The 16,950-nt window shown below is 42.0% G+C and overlaps 1 protein-coding gene across 1 annotated transcript; it reads right to left on the bottom strand.

Annotated features, from left to right (window-relative positions):
* Window positions 1–1,176: 1,176 nt before the first annotated feature.
* On the bottom strand, window positions 1,177–15,162 carry LOC139370762 (WD repeat-containing protein 1-like). Its single transcript, XM_071110454.1, has 15 exons — window positions 14,974–15,162; window positions 14,116–14,237; window positions 13,769–13,859; window positions 13,349–13,496; window positions 12,445–12,625; window positions 9,243–9,320; window positions 8,214–8,294; window positions 5,524–5,757; window positions 4,877–4,964; window positions 4,310–4,466; window positions 3,805–3,892; window positions 3,521–3,631; window positions 3,057–3,230; window positions 2,673–2,817; window positions 1,177–2,087 (listed from the first exon to the last, which is right to left on the bottom strand). Exons 1-15 carry the CDS (start codon window positions 14,987–14,989, stop codon window positions 1,981–1,983), a joined length of 1,821 nt encoding a protein of 606 aa, XP_070966555.1. The 5' UTR covers window positions 14,990–15,162; the 3' UTR covers window positions 1,177–1,980.
* Window positions 15,163–16,950: the final 1,788 nt, after the last annotated feature.

The following is a 16,950-nucleotide window of genomic DNA, read 5'->3' on the forward strand; positions in this document are numbered from 1 at the left end:
GCTGGTTGAGAGAAAGCTTTGCACACTCTTGGCAGTCAAGGCAAAAGATGGCTACTTTGAAGAATCTAAAATATATTTTGATTTGTTTAATACTTGGTTAGTACGCGACTCCATAGTTTGTTATTGCATAGTTTGTCTGTCTTCATTATTATTCTACAATGTAGAAAATAGTAAAAATAAAAAGCCTTGAATGGTTAGATGTACAAACATTTTACTGGTACTGTATGTGCCAAATTTGGTGCGTTTATCATTAGGCTTTGCCGCCCCACCAGAAGACATATTCAGCACTTAGCTCTGACAAGATCAGCATGGAGGCATCAAGAGAGTAAACAAGTAATGAATGAATGAGCAATTTTTTTTTAGCAAGGCATACATACATTTACCCTGTGACCCGGGCAACAGGTAGCCTAGTGGTTAAGAGCGTTGGCCCAGTAACCGAAAGGTCACCATTCTTATCCCGAGCCGGCATGGTGGAGAAATCTGTTGTTCCGCCCTTGAGCAAGGCAGTTAACCCCAAAAAACTGCTCCCCAGATGCCGATTAAGGCAGCCCCTCGCAACTCTGATTCAGTTAAATGTGAGACACATTTCGGTTGAATGCATTGTTGTGCAGTTCCCAAAAGGTTACATTGATAGGTACATATTTCATTCTTCACACGATTAAAGACAACACAAATCAGATGGGGAGTTAATTGGGTTATAACATAAAGTTTGTCACTGTAGTTCAATGATTCAATTAGTAACAAAAAATTATAATTTAAATTGCACAATCTGGTGCATAAGCAAAGTCTAAAATATTTATAGTAGAGGTGGCCCCCCCCAAAAAAACATTAAAAAGGTCCCGTGCAATTAGAATAATAATTTTTGAATAGTTGCTTTATATCTTAAGGAACTACTAGCAAAGTGTGTGAGTTGAAGTCGAACGTCTATCACCTGAGATTTGTTATTCCACTATTCATGAAAAGTTACTGACCACTAGAAGAGTTTGATTTTGGAAGTCCTGTAGCCCTACGCACATGTATTCTCCAATCATAAAGCAAATGTTCAGCTTCGTCGCCCCTTGATTAGCCCAGTAACTGGTACCCATTACCCTCCTGGTAATGAGATGTTAACAAGCACAGTTCGCATTAAGCATGAGTAGCACGAAATGGACATGAGTAGCACGAAATGGACATGAGTTGCTAGAAATGCATACAAATTTATTTTTGTCATTAATATTATGAATCATATCCACCCTTAGAAAAAAGGTGGAAGCATCCAAAAAATAAAGTGAGACATGGGAGCATCGTGAGGCAAATCAAACACACGGCAACAGTACAGGAGCTTCTTTGAATACATGATTCATTTCTTTTTTGTTTAAAGTTCCTATTATTGCTCTACCAACCACATTTGTTCCAACTAGAAATTGTGAATTACAAATTATTATTCACATTATTGTGAATAACAAATTATGGAGTCAAAGAAAAATGAGAACTAAATACCCAACCCCATTCAAATGGTAACATAAACTAACAGGCAAGCACAGTCGGAGGGCCATTCATTCTCAACGCCATTCAGGATTGTAACCAAAATATACCTCCATTATTTTCAATAAGGACTTTACTCAATTCATGAATTGAATTTCATTTAATTCCCTGAGTTGAGATGAAATGACCCTCCAACCACAGACAGGCATTTCAGTTAACTGAGATAAGGCTGTTGCCTCTGGAATGTTGATCTTAAAATTGGTTCTCTTGATCAGAAAAGCTCAAGAGATCAAGTGCTGCTTATTTGGGTCCTTTTCTTTGTTCGTGGATTTGTGAATCATTTAAAAGCTTCAAAGAATAAAACAGCGTTGGGACTTTGTTTTAAATATGAGCTTTTCCCTACAATGACACACTGACTATTTCAGGGATTGCTGACAAGAGACCATCAATTAGATACAGAAAGTAAAAGGGAAAGAGCGGTCTACAGTCGTCCCTAATGATCCAGTCTTGTGACGATCAGAATTTAAGAGTCCACTGCTTGACACTGGCGTCATGGGAGGTGGTCACTAGAGTGTGCTCATCTATCCAGGCCAGGCCACTGACATGGTGCAACCTGTGAGCATCTGGAAAGGGATGGGAGAACAGTCATTTCACAGTGACAGACAACAACAAAAACAACATAACGGGGCAAATGACAAGTTATCAAGAGATGTCATAAGACTAACATTTTAGAATTGGGAGTGCATATACAGTAGGTGTTACTGCTAAAAAGTAGAGTGTTTGGTTTTCCACTGAAAAGTGGGAGCATTTTGAATGTCTTCCTGCAGAAGACAGGAAAGAATAATGCTGACTGCCATCCACTGGTGGGGAATAGAATTCATTTTGGGGACATTTGAGAAATTCTGCAAGATTCATCAGCAATGGTAATAAAAATCTAAGATGCTTTGTCATTTGTCAGAGGCACTGAAAAGTGTATTTTTAGCTTTTGTTGTCCAGACAAAAAGCTAAGTACCTGCACAAAAATGTATATTTAGCTACCTGCTCTAAATGTTTGCTACAGAAAGGAGGAGAGGTGGTGACAGTAGTTACCATAGTGCTGGTTTGAAATATCTGGATACGGTTACACAGGGGCAGCCCAACCGGGGGCGGGGTTAAATCAATACTTTGTGTGTATACCTCTGCTCACTGAATACTATTTTGGCCCTCACCTGGGATCTTCAGTCTCTTGTCTGCGTCATTCACTGTCCAAACATAGACCATCATATCCATCCCACCACTGGCAAAGTGCTCATTGTCGGGAGACCAGGCCAGGGTAACCACTTTTGCATGGTGTCCATAAAAATCATTTTTTACCTGTTGAAAGGGGATAAACAGAAATGGATGCAGAATCCACCATGGAAAATAAAAAGACTACTCCACACGACTGATTGATATTCATAAACCCAAATGGCATTCGCTGTTCATTGGGCTTTAGGAATATATTTATTGTAAACACGTTTATAAGTCTGGCATTCAGGACAGCAAATACGGAAGAACGCGTTGAGGCTTATTTTTGCAAATTTTGCTTTAGAGGGATATGAGAAGCTGCGTACCGAGTAATTGTCTGCCACTGTGAAGACTGTGACGACCTTCTTCTCGTCAGTGACGGCCAGGTAGGCGCCATCTTTGGAGTAGGCCATGTCTGTGACTGGCCCCTTGGCCTCCACACTCTTCCCCTCGTCCTTCAGAGTGTTGCCTTGGACAGAATACAAGCGGACCTTTCCATCCTGCCAGGAGGAGAGCGAGAGGTAGCAATGAGAAATGACAATGACAAGGGGAGAAATATAGTAGTTTGATCTGACCCAGAAATAAATAACTTTAGCGTGCAGTTTTAATTACATTCTGAATTGTTTCATAGTAATGATTAATTGTGCCCCTGATGCAAGTGTAAACATAACATACTGCTTGACAAAATATGACACAAGACATCATCCAATAGATCTTGAAATTCAATTTTTTGAGCCAACACCACAATATAATAGTTCCAGTCAAATGAAGTTGCTATAGGGAGACTTACTGCCCCGCCCACTGCCGCAGTGCTGCCCCCTGGGTGGATTGCTCCTGCTTCCGGCTCGTAGTCCAGACTGTCCAGCGTGAACACCTTCTTCTTGTCTTTCAAAAACACCACCTGAGGACCATCACACACAGTCAATATTAACATTATCTAGCACAGACAAACCACAGCCCCATTCTGAGTCAATTAAAAGTGTATTTAGACCCCCCAACCCAGACTACAATACCCTCCAACTATGATGCCTGCGTGACATGAGTGGGCACACATCAGGAGTTGACTTGGGTTACCTGTCCGATGCACACAGCCAAAGCGAGCCCCCCTGCTGCTACTGACACATGTTTAGGTTGGACGTCCATCTTTACCAGGTTGGAAGCACTGCCAAAAACAACAAAGTACCATTGAATCCTTTTTCCCCATTAAAACATGGACCTTTAAGTCCTCTGGGTGAAAAATCTATGTCTGATGTCAATAGATCCCTATTAACGTGTACTTTCCCCTCTTAATAAAATGTGTATCAAAGGATGTGTCAAATATAGATGTTGCTCCGGGTTTATAAATGAACATAATGTATGGACATCAAAACTACTGGCGCTTGCCCAATGAGAATAAGTGAACATGACAAAGCTACCCTAAATACAGATAAGAACACAACATAAAAAAATATTCCATAGGAAGCTGTTAAAGAGTTCGGTGAAATGTATCCCCCTCTCATATCAGGATAAGTTCCAAAATCACACTATGCTAAGTGCACTTCTGGTGTTCCACCTTAAAGCCTATCGTGTCTGGACCCACCTGTACTCTTTCTTGGTCACGCTGGTGAAGCGAACCGTGTCGTCCATGCTGCAGGTCACCAGCTGGTCAGCATCGTCCACAGCCATCTTGGTGACCAGGTTGCTGTGGCCCTTCCCTGAGAAGTCGTTGTTCTCCCCGGTCTCCGCGTCCCAGTAATGTGGAGGCCACAGTTAAGGATCATCTGACAGACCAGGAGAGGACAGTGGAGCAGGTCTCATGGGCTTAACTTAAACGCAAGGGACCATAAAACCATAACAGCGGTGTGGGCCTCCTGCTAATCTGCCCGAGACGATGACATCAGCTGCAGCTATGGGACATATGCAGAAATGGCTATTAGATTTTATGTGAGTCTTCATAAGTGCCAATGATGCTGTTGGATTCTACATACACAAGGCCTTGACTATTAGAACTTGAGGGTATTTATTAGCCTCATGTTCCAAATGCCAACCAGACCCCATTATATAAATTCCCATTCACTCGGGGGAAATGGACTCAGCGGAAAGCGCCGCTCATCGTTAATAGGCCTCAGTGTTGACACAGCATGCCCTCCTCCCAGTGAAAGGATATTGATGTGCCCGTCATGGCTGCCCGAGTAGATGTAAGAACGCCCCCCGTTTTTGTGAACCGTCAAGGACTGAATGGATTTGCTGTGACCCTGTAAGGCACATGATAAAGAGAGACGTATTGTTTAGCACCCAGTCATCAAATGATTAGTGGAGAAGAACATTCATTCAGTTGGACTCAAAACCATCAGTTGTGACACTTTCAGTTCGGGCACGATGTCAGCATTTCAAATCAATGAGCAACTTTTAGCGTTCTCCAGAAAACTGTCAAATTAACTATTGAATTTTGGTGATTGCCGAGAACCACTTGTATGCCATTTCCTGTCCTGTCACTGAGCTACGTGCATTTGGTGAGCAACAAGTGGCATGAGAATCAGTTTTTTCAAAGGACGATTTTGTGATCAGGATACAGACGATGTTCATAGAGTGCTTATCATGTAAATAAATCTGCTAGGAACCGTTTCTGGGCGGTCCGTCCAAAATCAGGAGATAAAGCCTGCCAGTTGTGTCTAAAGAGTTCAAAAGAAAACCCTAATCTTAACAACCTCTCCAGCCCCGACTCTGGATCCCCAACTCCTTTAAGCTGCTTTCACACTATGAACATATAACATTCTGAGAATTGTGTGGTGTTAAAGAAAGCGTTGGGCTGACCTTGATGGTGCGGAGCGGCCGGTCGGGGTTGCTCTTGTCCAGGTAGTTGATGTAGCCAGACAGGGAGACGCTGAGCAGGTGGTCCTTCTGCCACAGGCAGCCCAGCTGCTGGTCCATGACGTCGGCGCCCATGTTGAAGGTGGTGAGGGCCGTGCTGGTGCCTACGTCCCAAAGCTTCACTGTCTTGTCGCCCGAGGCAGAGATGAGCTGGGAGCTGTCGGGGCTCCAGCTCACCTGGAGGAGAACAGAGGGAAGCAGTGGACACAGGGTCACAGATTGGAAGCGTTGAATCACTGTTGGTTATCACAGTGCTTTCAGCAGAAACCTGTTCAGCTACAGTTTCTGTTGTGGTATAAGCATGACAATTTTCCTTGCTCAAAAACTTTATCAAATACAAAAGGAGGCATGGAGTAGAAGTAAATTAATCCACAAATATGTATAGAATTGTGTTTTAAGTGACTGTGCCAGTGATAAATAAACATAATTACTGATCTTATCTACCAAGAGATGATGCTTGGGTCAAGGCCAGGAACACAGGCTTAGGCTGGCAAGCTTTTAAGCAACTGAGGAATCATTGTGCAAGACAAATCAGAAAGGCTAAACCTGATTATTATGTAACCGCTCTTTCGGATTGTAATGGGAACCTGGCTAAATGTCAAAAATAAATGCAAATTTGGAAAACTGTCAAATCCCTAAAGGGTTCTACTTCCTCCGCCAAAACAAATTAATTCAGACGCTGGCCTCATTACAGAAAAAAAGCCATCATTGATGCATTAAAAACCACCATTTTATTTCAGAGGGCTCGCTTTGAAAGAACTTAAGCCCATCATTGTGAATATTGGTCTGGATGCTGATAGGGGACTATTTAAAGTAAGCTTTGACTATTTACAGAAAAATAAGTCCTAGATATTTTGCTAGCAATTAGATGAGAAACCCACAGGGGCCGACAAATTTGATCCTGGTCTGTTTAAGTGTGCAGTGCCCATCATTGTTGGTTCAATAACACACATTCTTTATTTAACATTGTGAACAGGAAATACTGAAAAAAAGTATGGAAATTAGCTTGTGCCACTCCACAAGGGCGGGGAGAGTAGTGATCTTCATTGTTGCCCCATTTCAAGGCTTCCTTGTCTAAGATTCTTGAATCCTTGGTAAATTTACAACTTTGCTATTTAAATCTGACAAATGTATTTTGAATATAAACCAAATCAGGGTTTAGGCCTGGGCGTGGCCTGGGCGTGGCACCATTTCAGCAACCACTGTAGTTAATGAGCTTGTCAATGCTTTAGACAAACTAAATACGCTGCTTTGTTTGTGGACCTGTCAAAAGCTTGATACTGTTAATCATGTTATTTAATTGGATGAGTTGTCCTTGATAGGCCTGAGTTCTGACGCCTGCCTTTTCATTCATGATTGATGTAGTTCAATCTGAATTTAAGTACAAAAAGGGGTTGAGCGTCACTATTTATATAAAAACCATTGGTCAGTCTGTTAAAAATGGTAAACGTCATCTATATGCCGATGATACCATTATGCATGCCATTGACCGTAGATCTGGCTCTGTTAAAACTGATCAGATTTTATAGCTATGAAGGAATCCCTTGCTGATTTAAAAGTTGTGCTTAATACAGGCAAAATTAAATACATGTTTTAAAACTCTCGTAAGGTTTCAGATGAACTACATGTTCACTCAGATGGTTCTCCAAATGAACGTGTTCCCGCATATACATACTTAGGCATTTGGATTTAATTATCTGGTTATTTAAAGTTGGAAGCAGATTATTCAGTCAACCTCATCTGTTCTTGATTATGTGATATTTATCAAAGCACAGCAGCTACTACCATAGTGCCCTTCGTTTTGTTACCGGTGACAGTTGAGACACTTATCGTGTCATCCTGCAACAAAAAGGTTGGCTGGACTTCGCTAGACACGTAGATCTCTACATTAGGCCCCTTCTGTTCACAAGGCCCTACTTCATGAACTTCATCTTATCTAACACTGCTGTTGAAGTACAGACACACCCGAGTTGCATAACCCATTCACAGGATTGGTTAACTCTTGAGGTTCCTACGGTCTCCATTGAGCTAGGTAAAGCTGCTTTTAGTTGTGATGCACTGTATAGCTAGAACAAAATGTAAATACATTTCATCTTGATGTGCTATATACACACACACTTTTTTTTATGGGGGGGGGGGGGGGGAATGTCAATATTTCTGTTATATATATATATATATATATATATATATGGCAAATGTGTAAAAGACCTAGGTCTCAATGTCTGCCCTGTTAAAATAACAAGGGTCAATCAAAAACATTCATGAGAAAAAAAAAGAAAAGAAGAAACATTGTTGGGGTATACAAGATTAAATCATTTCTTAGTGGGAAATGAAATTAAGTAGGTCTTTTCACAGGAATAGATTGCACTTCTAATTTGAAAAGGAAAGCATCCATTTAGCTTGTTTACATTCAAGCCCATCTGGAAGACGACATGGCCACTTTAATCTGGACTGGGTGTTCACCCCCCTCATCATTGGAGCCTGACAAGCTATGCTGAAGGGGGGGGAAAAAAAAGCTTCCATTCTCAGCAGGCTAAAGTAAAAACCCAATGACGACACGTTTCAAACCACAAGTCAGAGTTGAACGTTGACGTGGAAAATAAAAACGATACGGAAGCCTGCGAGGTACTTACGGCATAGACTCCTCCCTCGTGTGCCTTGGCTCCGCCTAGAGCGCAAATCTTCTCACCCGTCTTTCCGTCGTACAGGAAGATCTAGGAAAACAGTAACGAGTAAGAACCAGCAACGTACGGTAAAATTGCTTCCATTCACCATCAGGAAGAAACACGTGATTGCTAATGCCTACAGTCAGCAATTGTGGCTTCACTGAAATGTATCTGACAAAATGTACTAATTCACAGCTGTTTCCTACTGTACTCTTACTCCCCTCCAACAAACTAGAACTACACTCAACATCATATGTATTTGGACAGTGAAGCTACATTTTATGGGGATCTATACTCCAGAACTTTGGAATGGAGATCAAATGATTCATGAGGCGAGAGTACAGAAGGTCATCTTTTATTTGATAGTTTAGTTTCCATACATCTGTTGTAGCATTTAGAAATGAGAGCACTTTATGCATCTAGTCCCCCCCCGCCCCCATTTGAAGAAGTCCTAAGTATTTTGGACAAATTCACTTCGTGTATAAAGTAATCAATAGTTCAGTATTTGGTCCCATATTCCTTGCACGCAATGACAGCATCGAGCTTTTGACTCTAAACTCTGCTGCATTTACGCTTTGTTTTGCCAAATAGTATCTGAATGGTGACTGGCTTTAATCATTATCCTAAGAAAAATCATGAATAATGATGAGTGAGAAATTTAGAGGCTACAACAAAACATGCTTATCTTTAACCATCACCAATAACGGGGGCGGTTATAACAAAAAAAAAAAAGTTATTTGTGCCTCTAACTTCCCCACTCATCATTATCGTCCAGAATCTTGGTAGCATCCATATGAATGTAGAAGTGTTCATAAAAATCTATTCTTATTTACAAAATACTCCAATGACAATACGTTATTCAGATGCTATATTAGGCATAACAAAAACTGTTTCTCTAACAATTAAGACAGGCTGTCAATGCTCTAGCATCAGTTGTGGGTTGAGACAACCTTAGTGATGCTGGGCACCTGACCCTGGAGGAGCTCACGTACTCACCTGACCGTCGGCACCAGCCGTACAAAACCGGTTCCCGTCTGGAGAGAAACGCACGCAGTTGACAAACCTGCTGTGGTCCTAGGATGGGGTAGAGCGGGAGAAGGAGAGATTGTTAGACACTTCAGGCCATTCCAAAAAGCAGGATTATAAATTAAGCCAGCTAACTTTATAAAAAAGTTTATAATTTTATAATATGATTTAAGAGGGCTACATTTGTATGTTGGTTGTTGTCGCCAAGTCAATTATACCGTGTCAAGTTTAAGTCTATTTCTTGAAAATATTAAAGTTATTTCAAGCAGTTTACTCATTGGAACCAGCTTTTAGGAACAGCCACCCCCTTCTCTTTTAAAAGAGAATATGCACACACAGAAGGGACAACCTACTTCTGGAGACCCTTAAGGGAAATACAAAGAAATCTGTTTCATTTCACAAGGCTCTCTTTTCAACCTGCAATGACACCATCTGCTAGATCACACAAGTCTCATGCATCTTGTCATGGAACTGCACGGAGCTCAGAATGGCATGAACATTTCCAAATACAAATGTTTTCAGCAATCGGAAATTGCCAAAGCACTTTATCTAAAACGCAATGCTCTTAAGATGCCTCCATCTAGGAGTGCATGCTGGTTAGACAAATCAGGTTTGAGAAACATTTACACAGACAGACGCAACATTCTGACAACACATTATCTTGTACGGTTTGACTATTGAAACCACATCCAGGGTCTATTTTTAGATCACTGAAAAGGGGTATCCCTTAGAGTCCTAACTAACAGAGGAAATGGTATAGTGTTCAACACTACCATCTACAGCAGAAGTGATGTGTGGACATTGCTTAAAGAATAATTACAGCATGGTGGGGTAAACAGACATATGAACAGTGAATGTGTTTGTTTAATGTTCAGCTCATTGCAAGGCTTGCCATGATTTCTGAAGACAAACTCCAAGCATGACACTTAGCTCTTCCCAAAATAAACAAAAGCATTTATTTTATTAGGGTCATCTCCCCTCTCCCCAGATTTGTTGCCAAGCTACCATACGGCACTCAAATTGGTGATGTGTAAGCCCTGAATGTATATGGACGTGGTCCAAGACAAACAAACAGTGATTGGTGGTAGCCTGTTGCAAAGCCAAGTCCAAACAGACAGCTTTCTTGCTAAAGGGCAGTTGGGGGAAATGCAAAAAATATATATATTTTTTTTAATTGCTAAACAATGACTGCGCCAAGACCGGTAGTGTTTGGTAGGCATACTGCACAAAAATATGTTTACTGAATAAGTTGGTAGTAGACTGTACTTCCCTTTTTGAAAATGTAGAAATGCCATTCACAAACATACAGATTTTAAAGGGGGTTGTGGACTATGTAACATGTGAATGGACAAACAAAAAAATAAAAACATGCTGTGAAAGCAAAGAGTGGAACAAACTGAGAACCACTCAAAAAAGTAGCTAAGAAAAGAAACACACAGGCCCAAGACCAGAGTACTTCCCCTTGACCACATCTCTATAAGTACACGACAAATGGAGGCTTTTCATTTGTTCTGGAACCCTTTAGACATCAGAAATAAAAACATTTGACCAGACTAATTCCAGCAGAAGATTATCACGACAAACAAAGTTACCAAAGTATATCTCCTCTCTTTTACAAGAAACCAAAGTAGACTTGATGCCTTCCATGGTCAACAAATGTATCCAAGTACTCACAACAGGGGTAACCCGGCCATAGGACAAACACCAACGGGCCAATACAGACTTAGGAAATGTACATCCACAGGTGTGGCATTTCAAGAAGCATGATCATTACACAGGTGCACCTTGTACTGGGGACAATAAAAGGCCACTCTAAAATGTGCAGTTCTCACAAAATGTCACGGATGTCTCAAATTGACATGCTGACTGCAGGAATGTCCACCAGAGCTGTTGCTAGAGAACTGAACGTTTATTTCGCTACCATAAGCCTTCTCAAACATCATTTACATAAAATTTGGTAGCATGTCAAACAGGGCTCACAACTGCAGACCACGTGTAACCACACCAGCCCAGGACCTCCACATCCAGCTTCTTCACCTGCACAAACTGCCAGAAACAATCTCGGGGAAGCTCATCAGGGTCTTGACTGCAGTTCGACGTTGTAACCAACTTCAGCACATTGGAGAAGTGTGCTCGTCGCAGATGAATCCTGGTTTCAACTGTACCAGTCAGATGGCAGACAGTGTGAGCAGTTTGCTGATGTCAACATTGTGAACAGAGTGTCCCAGAGTGGAGGCGGTGTTATGGTATGGGCAGGCATAAGCTACAGACAACGAACAATTGCATTTTATCAATTTTAATGCATAGTGATACCGTGACGAGATCCTGAGGCCCATTGTCGTGCCATTCATCCGCCGCCATCACCTGATGTTTCAGCATCATGCACGGCCCCATGTCGCAAGGATCTGTACACAATTCCTGGAAGCTGAAAATGTCCCAGTTCTTCCATTGCCTGCAGTGGGACAACATTCCACAGGCCACCAACAGCCTGATCAACTCTAAGCAACGGAAATGGTCACACCATTTGAATTAAGGTATCCGTGAACAACAAATGCATATGTATTCCCAGTTATGTGAAATCCATAGATTAGGCCCAGGCAAATTTCCTTATATGAACTGTAACTCAGTAAAATCTCTGAAATTGTTACATTTGATCAGTGTAAAACAAGTGTAATTTATATTTACAACTCCCTTATCCAAACAGATGAATAATTTACTCTTATCAAGTTGTAAATTACAGTGCATGGAGAGTGATGGTATTTTTAATCGGGGAAAAATTAAGTAGATGGGATGCCTCTTCCACTTGGAACAGGTCGGTTCACTAGAGCTTATTCATGGTTTCCTCGTGTGTAAAGGTGGTGGAATTAAGTTAAGTCTCTGCCACACCTTTATTTGATCTATTCCACAAACAAATAGCGGGTGAATACCATGCTATTCCCTTGCTTAAGTTAACGATCAGCTATGCGTGGAAAGAAGTGCATAAAAGGAAATTCGGGTCTATTTACGTGCGCTTAACTCAGGTCTGAATTCCCCCAAGTGAATCCGGCCTATGGTATAAAAGTCAATAGTCAGGACAACAGTTAGAGACCTATAGACAAGTCCCTCACAACCACACACTGATGGACATTGAGAACCACTTCCAATATTTTCCTCGGGAACCTCACACACTCACTGTGATTGAGAACTTGAACTTGAAAGGTGGTCCCTCAAAGAAGGCTCCACAATTGTCATCGCTTCCAGAGATCAGACGGTAGGGGCGAGTCTGCTTGATATCCACGCTGTTGATGACTTTGGAGTGGCCTGAGATCTCTCCCACAGAGGAGCCAGTGTCCCACAGGAACACAGCCCCGAACCTGGGAGGAAGAACAAACATTTTTTTTAAATAAAGTGAGAAAGGAAATTACAAAACATTCACCAAGAGAGCCAGAATCAAATCTAAACAAGTCATTCACAAGTGCATGGGTGATTGCGAAGTTCCCATTATCCAATAAGAAAAATTCATTTTAGGGGAGAAAAAAGTATTAATGTCCCAAAATGCAGTCCTGAGGGGAGGAGAGGTCCAAAACAAAAGTCTAACACATGATATGTAACATACTGGAATATTGAATTTATCAGATACTGGGATGTTCACTTTAAGAACAGGGGTGGGCCACAACTGTTTCAAGAGAGGTAAGCTTTTATTCCAGCCAAGAACCAACATGCCAGGTCGTGTTCAGAGAACATAGGATTTTTTATTAATTTTAATAGAAACTATCGCCTTAACCAAAAATAAGCATTATTATTGGGATCTGTTTCAAAACAATGTCTTACGCCTACTGAACACAACCCTGACTCAGGTTCTCAAATTAAAATCAGGTGTTTTAATGCTGATGTGGAACAAAAGCCTGCACACCCTGTAACTCTCCAGGTGACGTGATGATGACGGCTGACCTAAAGCTTATACAATTCTCAATGACATTCAACCATTGTTCGCCAATGTGTACATACTGCACTGTTAGCAAAACCTGTGAGCTTATTTGGAAGACAAGTGTGCAGGCTCCATGTCCCCTGTCCTGCACTAGGCCCTATAGACTCACTTCTCACGTCCCTCTCCCACACAAGCAATCCTTTTGCTGTCCTCAGTCCATGCGATGTCCTTGATTTTCCCCCCGAAAGGCTGGTACTCATACTTCAGCAGGTGTTCCTTCTGGGTAGTGTCCCAGATACGAATCTTACCAGACACATCTGTAGAAAACATTACATTTGAACGTTGCAGATTAGGCATCACTCCCATGAAAATTATATCCGGCCATTTGGCTCTATGCAAATGACATAATCTCCACAGAATAAACATGCATGAGATGACTCTAGGTACATGCAAGACATCTATAGTTGGTCTTTTCACCATTCACAATGAAGACGCCAAATCCACTGACAGAAGCGATGCAAGTGAATTGGAAAAGCTTTCCTGTTTCTTGGCATCTGAAGCATGATAAGACATGATAACCCATAGCTACCTCCAGAAGCAATGTAGAAGCCACTGGGGGCGTACTTGGCGACAGTAACCTGATGAGGGTGCTCAGTGTAGATATCAGCTATGGCAGGGTTCTGTCAGAGATGAAGCAGAACTCTAACATTAGTAAAGGTTGTCTCACACCCACACCAGCCATCCCAGGAATACTTTTTAAATGCACACAGCTGCAATATAGACTGGGAAGAGGTTATATCCTATAATAAATCTGACCAGGCAGCCCAGATCACATATTTTACTCTCCATGAACACACTCAGATATAGGCCTATGAGTTTAAGGTTATCAGCTGTCAACAGTGTCAGGTGATATGTTGATTGGATTTAAATAATTACATTAATGTTCCTGATGATTACGCTCTTTCCATTGGTATAGAGGAAGTTGTTGCCTTTGGGATCGCCACCTAGGACTTTGGCGACTCCTCGTTCCATCTGCGGGAGGCTGGCAAATACATGCTCTGTGTGAATGACACAAAAAAGTGTGTTATTATTATTGTTGTTATCTGATTATAGGCATGGCATAAGTTAGTCTAGGCATTGACCTATGTGGTTGGTAAATAACCCACACAACGATAACAGTGGTAGTAAAAACAGACAAAGCAAAAGTGTACTTCAAAATCAACTAATACAAACTAGAGTGTAATTCGGTTTGTATCATGTAAATATGCCAGGTCATTGAAAAAAAAATATATATATATATTTTTTTTTTTGTACAATTATTTAACTAGGCAAGTCACATATGTATATGTAAATGACAATAACTAAAGAGGCCGACATCTACCTCTGCTTTTAGCTAATCAATGTAAAAATGTCAACTATGCGCACGACTGTAATATATTTGCTAAAAGCACGCACAACGACCCACATTCTGTGAATTGTCATATTGCGTTGCATATTTCGTATGGCAATTTCAAACCGAGTAGGTTCACTTTCAAGCTCCATCCAATAAGAGGAAAATCACCTCAATTACGAATGCGTAGCTATTTATACACAGGGACCTTGGCAGCGGTGTGACGGCTTTCAAGACAAGAAACGTGATTGAAAATGCAAATTGGGCGAGGTTTGTGCAATATACACGTAGCAAGCTAGCTAGCTGCTTCTCCAGTGAAGCACTTAATTTATTCTGAGGAAGCGATTAAAGGCCCACCTTTATTGTATATTGTTTCAAAAAGCAAAATAAATTAATCGACTTACTCAATTCATATGACATGTTCGCTGATGTTGTATTAATTCCTCCGAATGAATGAAACACCAAACCTCTCTGATCCACCGGCTAGTCTAGACTGCTAATCGCACAAACACGGAAGCAAACGCCACTCTCGGTATGCCTTGCCTTGCCCATATATAGTAAACTCCGACGAGAGCAGCCGCTGACTTGCGATCACTTGCCTATTGAGGAAATGACGTTTGCTTGAATAGTGTAGTTTAAGAAGATACCCAACAAGGTAAATATAAAACACTTTGAAACTTTGCCCCGGAGGTTATGGAGGATGTGATGACAAATAGGTAAAAATATTTTAACTTTTTTAGCAGCTATTAGCATTGGGTGTGGGGTTGGGGGATTCCCAGGTGTATTAGTGGCCGGTGATGTTAATGAAGGAAAACTAACACATTTCTCCCAACGTGTCACCTGTGCAACTAGATGCAAAAACAACTCTAGATCACCTTTACTCCACACACAGAAACGCATACAAAGCTCGCCCTCCAGTTGGCAAATCTCACCATATCTATCCTCCTGATTCCAATTTATAAGCAGACTCAAACAGGAAGTACCAATACAGAAGTGGTCCGATGAAGCGGATGCTAAGCTACAGGACTGTTTTGCTAGCACAGACTGGAATACATTCCGAGATTCTTTCCGATGGCATTGAGGAGTACATCACATCAGTCACTGGCTTCATCAATAAGTGCATGACGATGTCCTCCCCACAGTGACCGTACATACATATCCCAACCAGAAGCCATGGATTACAGGCAACATCCTCACGAAGTTAAAGGCTAGAGCTGCCGCTTTCAAGGAGAGAGAAACTAATCCGGACACATAAGAAATCCCGCTACTACCTCTGATGAGCCATCAAAGAGGCAATGCGCCAATACAGGACTAAAATCGAATCCTACTACGCCGGCTCTGACTTTCATCGAGTGTGGCAGGACTTGCAAACTATCACAGATTACAAAGGGAAAACCAGCCGCAAGCTGCCCAGCAACGCGAGCCTAACAGACAAGTGAAGGCCTTCTATGCTTGCTTCGAGGCATGCAACACTGAACCATGCATGAGAACGACAGCTGTTCGGGGCGACTGTGTGATCACACTCTCCATAGGTTAACATTCACAAGGCCGCAGGGCCAGACAAATTACCTGGATGCATGCTCAGAGTATGCACTGACCAGCTGGCAAGTGGCTTCACTAACATTTTCTATCCTCTCCCTGACCCCGTATATAATACCTACATGTTTCAAGCAGACCAACATAGTCACTGTGCCCAAGAACGCCAAGGTAACCTGTCTAAAGGACTATCACCCCATAGCACTCACATCTGTAGCCATTCAATTATTTGAAAGGCTAGTCATGGCTGACATCAACATCATCATCCCAGACACCCTGGACCCACTGCGATTTGCATACCGCCACAACAGATCCACAGATGACGCAATCTCTATTGCACTCTCCCACCTGGACAAGAGGAACACCTATGTGAGAATGCTGTTCATTGACTACAGCTCAGTGTTCAACACTATAGTGCTCTAAAATGCTCATCACTAAGCTAAGGAGCCTGGGACTGAACACCTCCCACTGCAACTGGATCCTGAACTCCCTGCCGGGCCGCCCCAAGGTGGTGAGAGTAGGCAACAACACATCTGCCACACTGACAACATGGGAACCTCTCAGGGGTGAAAGTTTAGTACCCTCTGTACTCCCTGTTCACCCACAACTACGTGGCCATGCACGACTCCAACACTATCATTAAGTTTGCCAATGACACAACGGTGGTGGGCCTGATCACCAACAACGAAGAGACCGCCTATAGGGCCGAGGTCAGAGACCTGGCAGTGTGGTGTCAGGACAACAGCCTCTCCCTCAACGTCAGCAAGACAAAGGAGCTGATCTTGGACTACAGGAAACGGAGGGCCGAGCATGCCCCCATTCACGTTGACGGGGCTGTAGTGGAG

This window comes from Oncorhynchus clarkii, chromosome 17 (genome assembly GCF_045791955.1).
Source record: "Oncorhynchus clarkii lewisi isolate Uvic-CL-2024 chromosome 17, UVic_Ocla_1.0, whole genome shotgun sequence".
In the NCBI taxonomy this organism is placed as follows: Eukaryota; Metazoa; Chordata; class Actinopteri; order Salmoniformes; family Salmonidae; genus Oncorhynchus; species Oncorhynchus clarkii.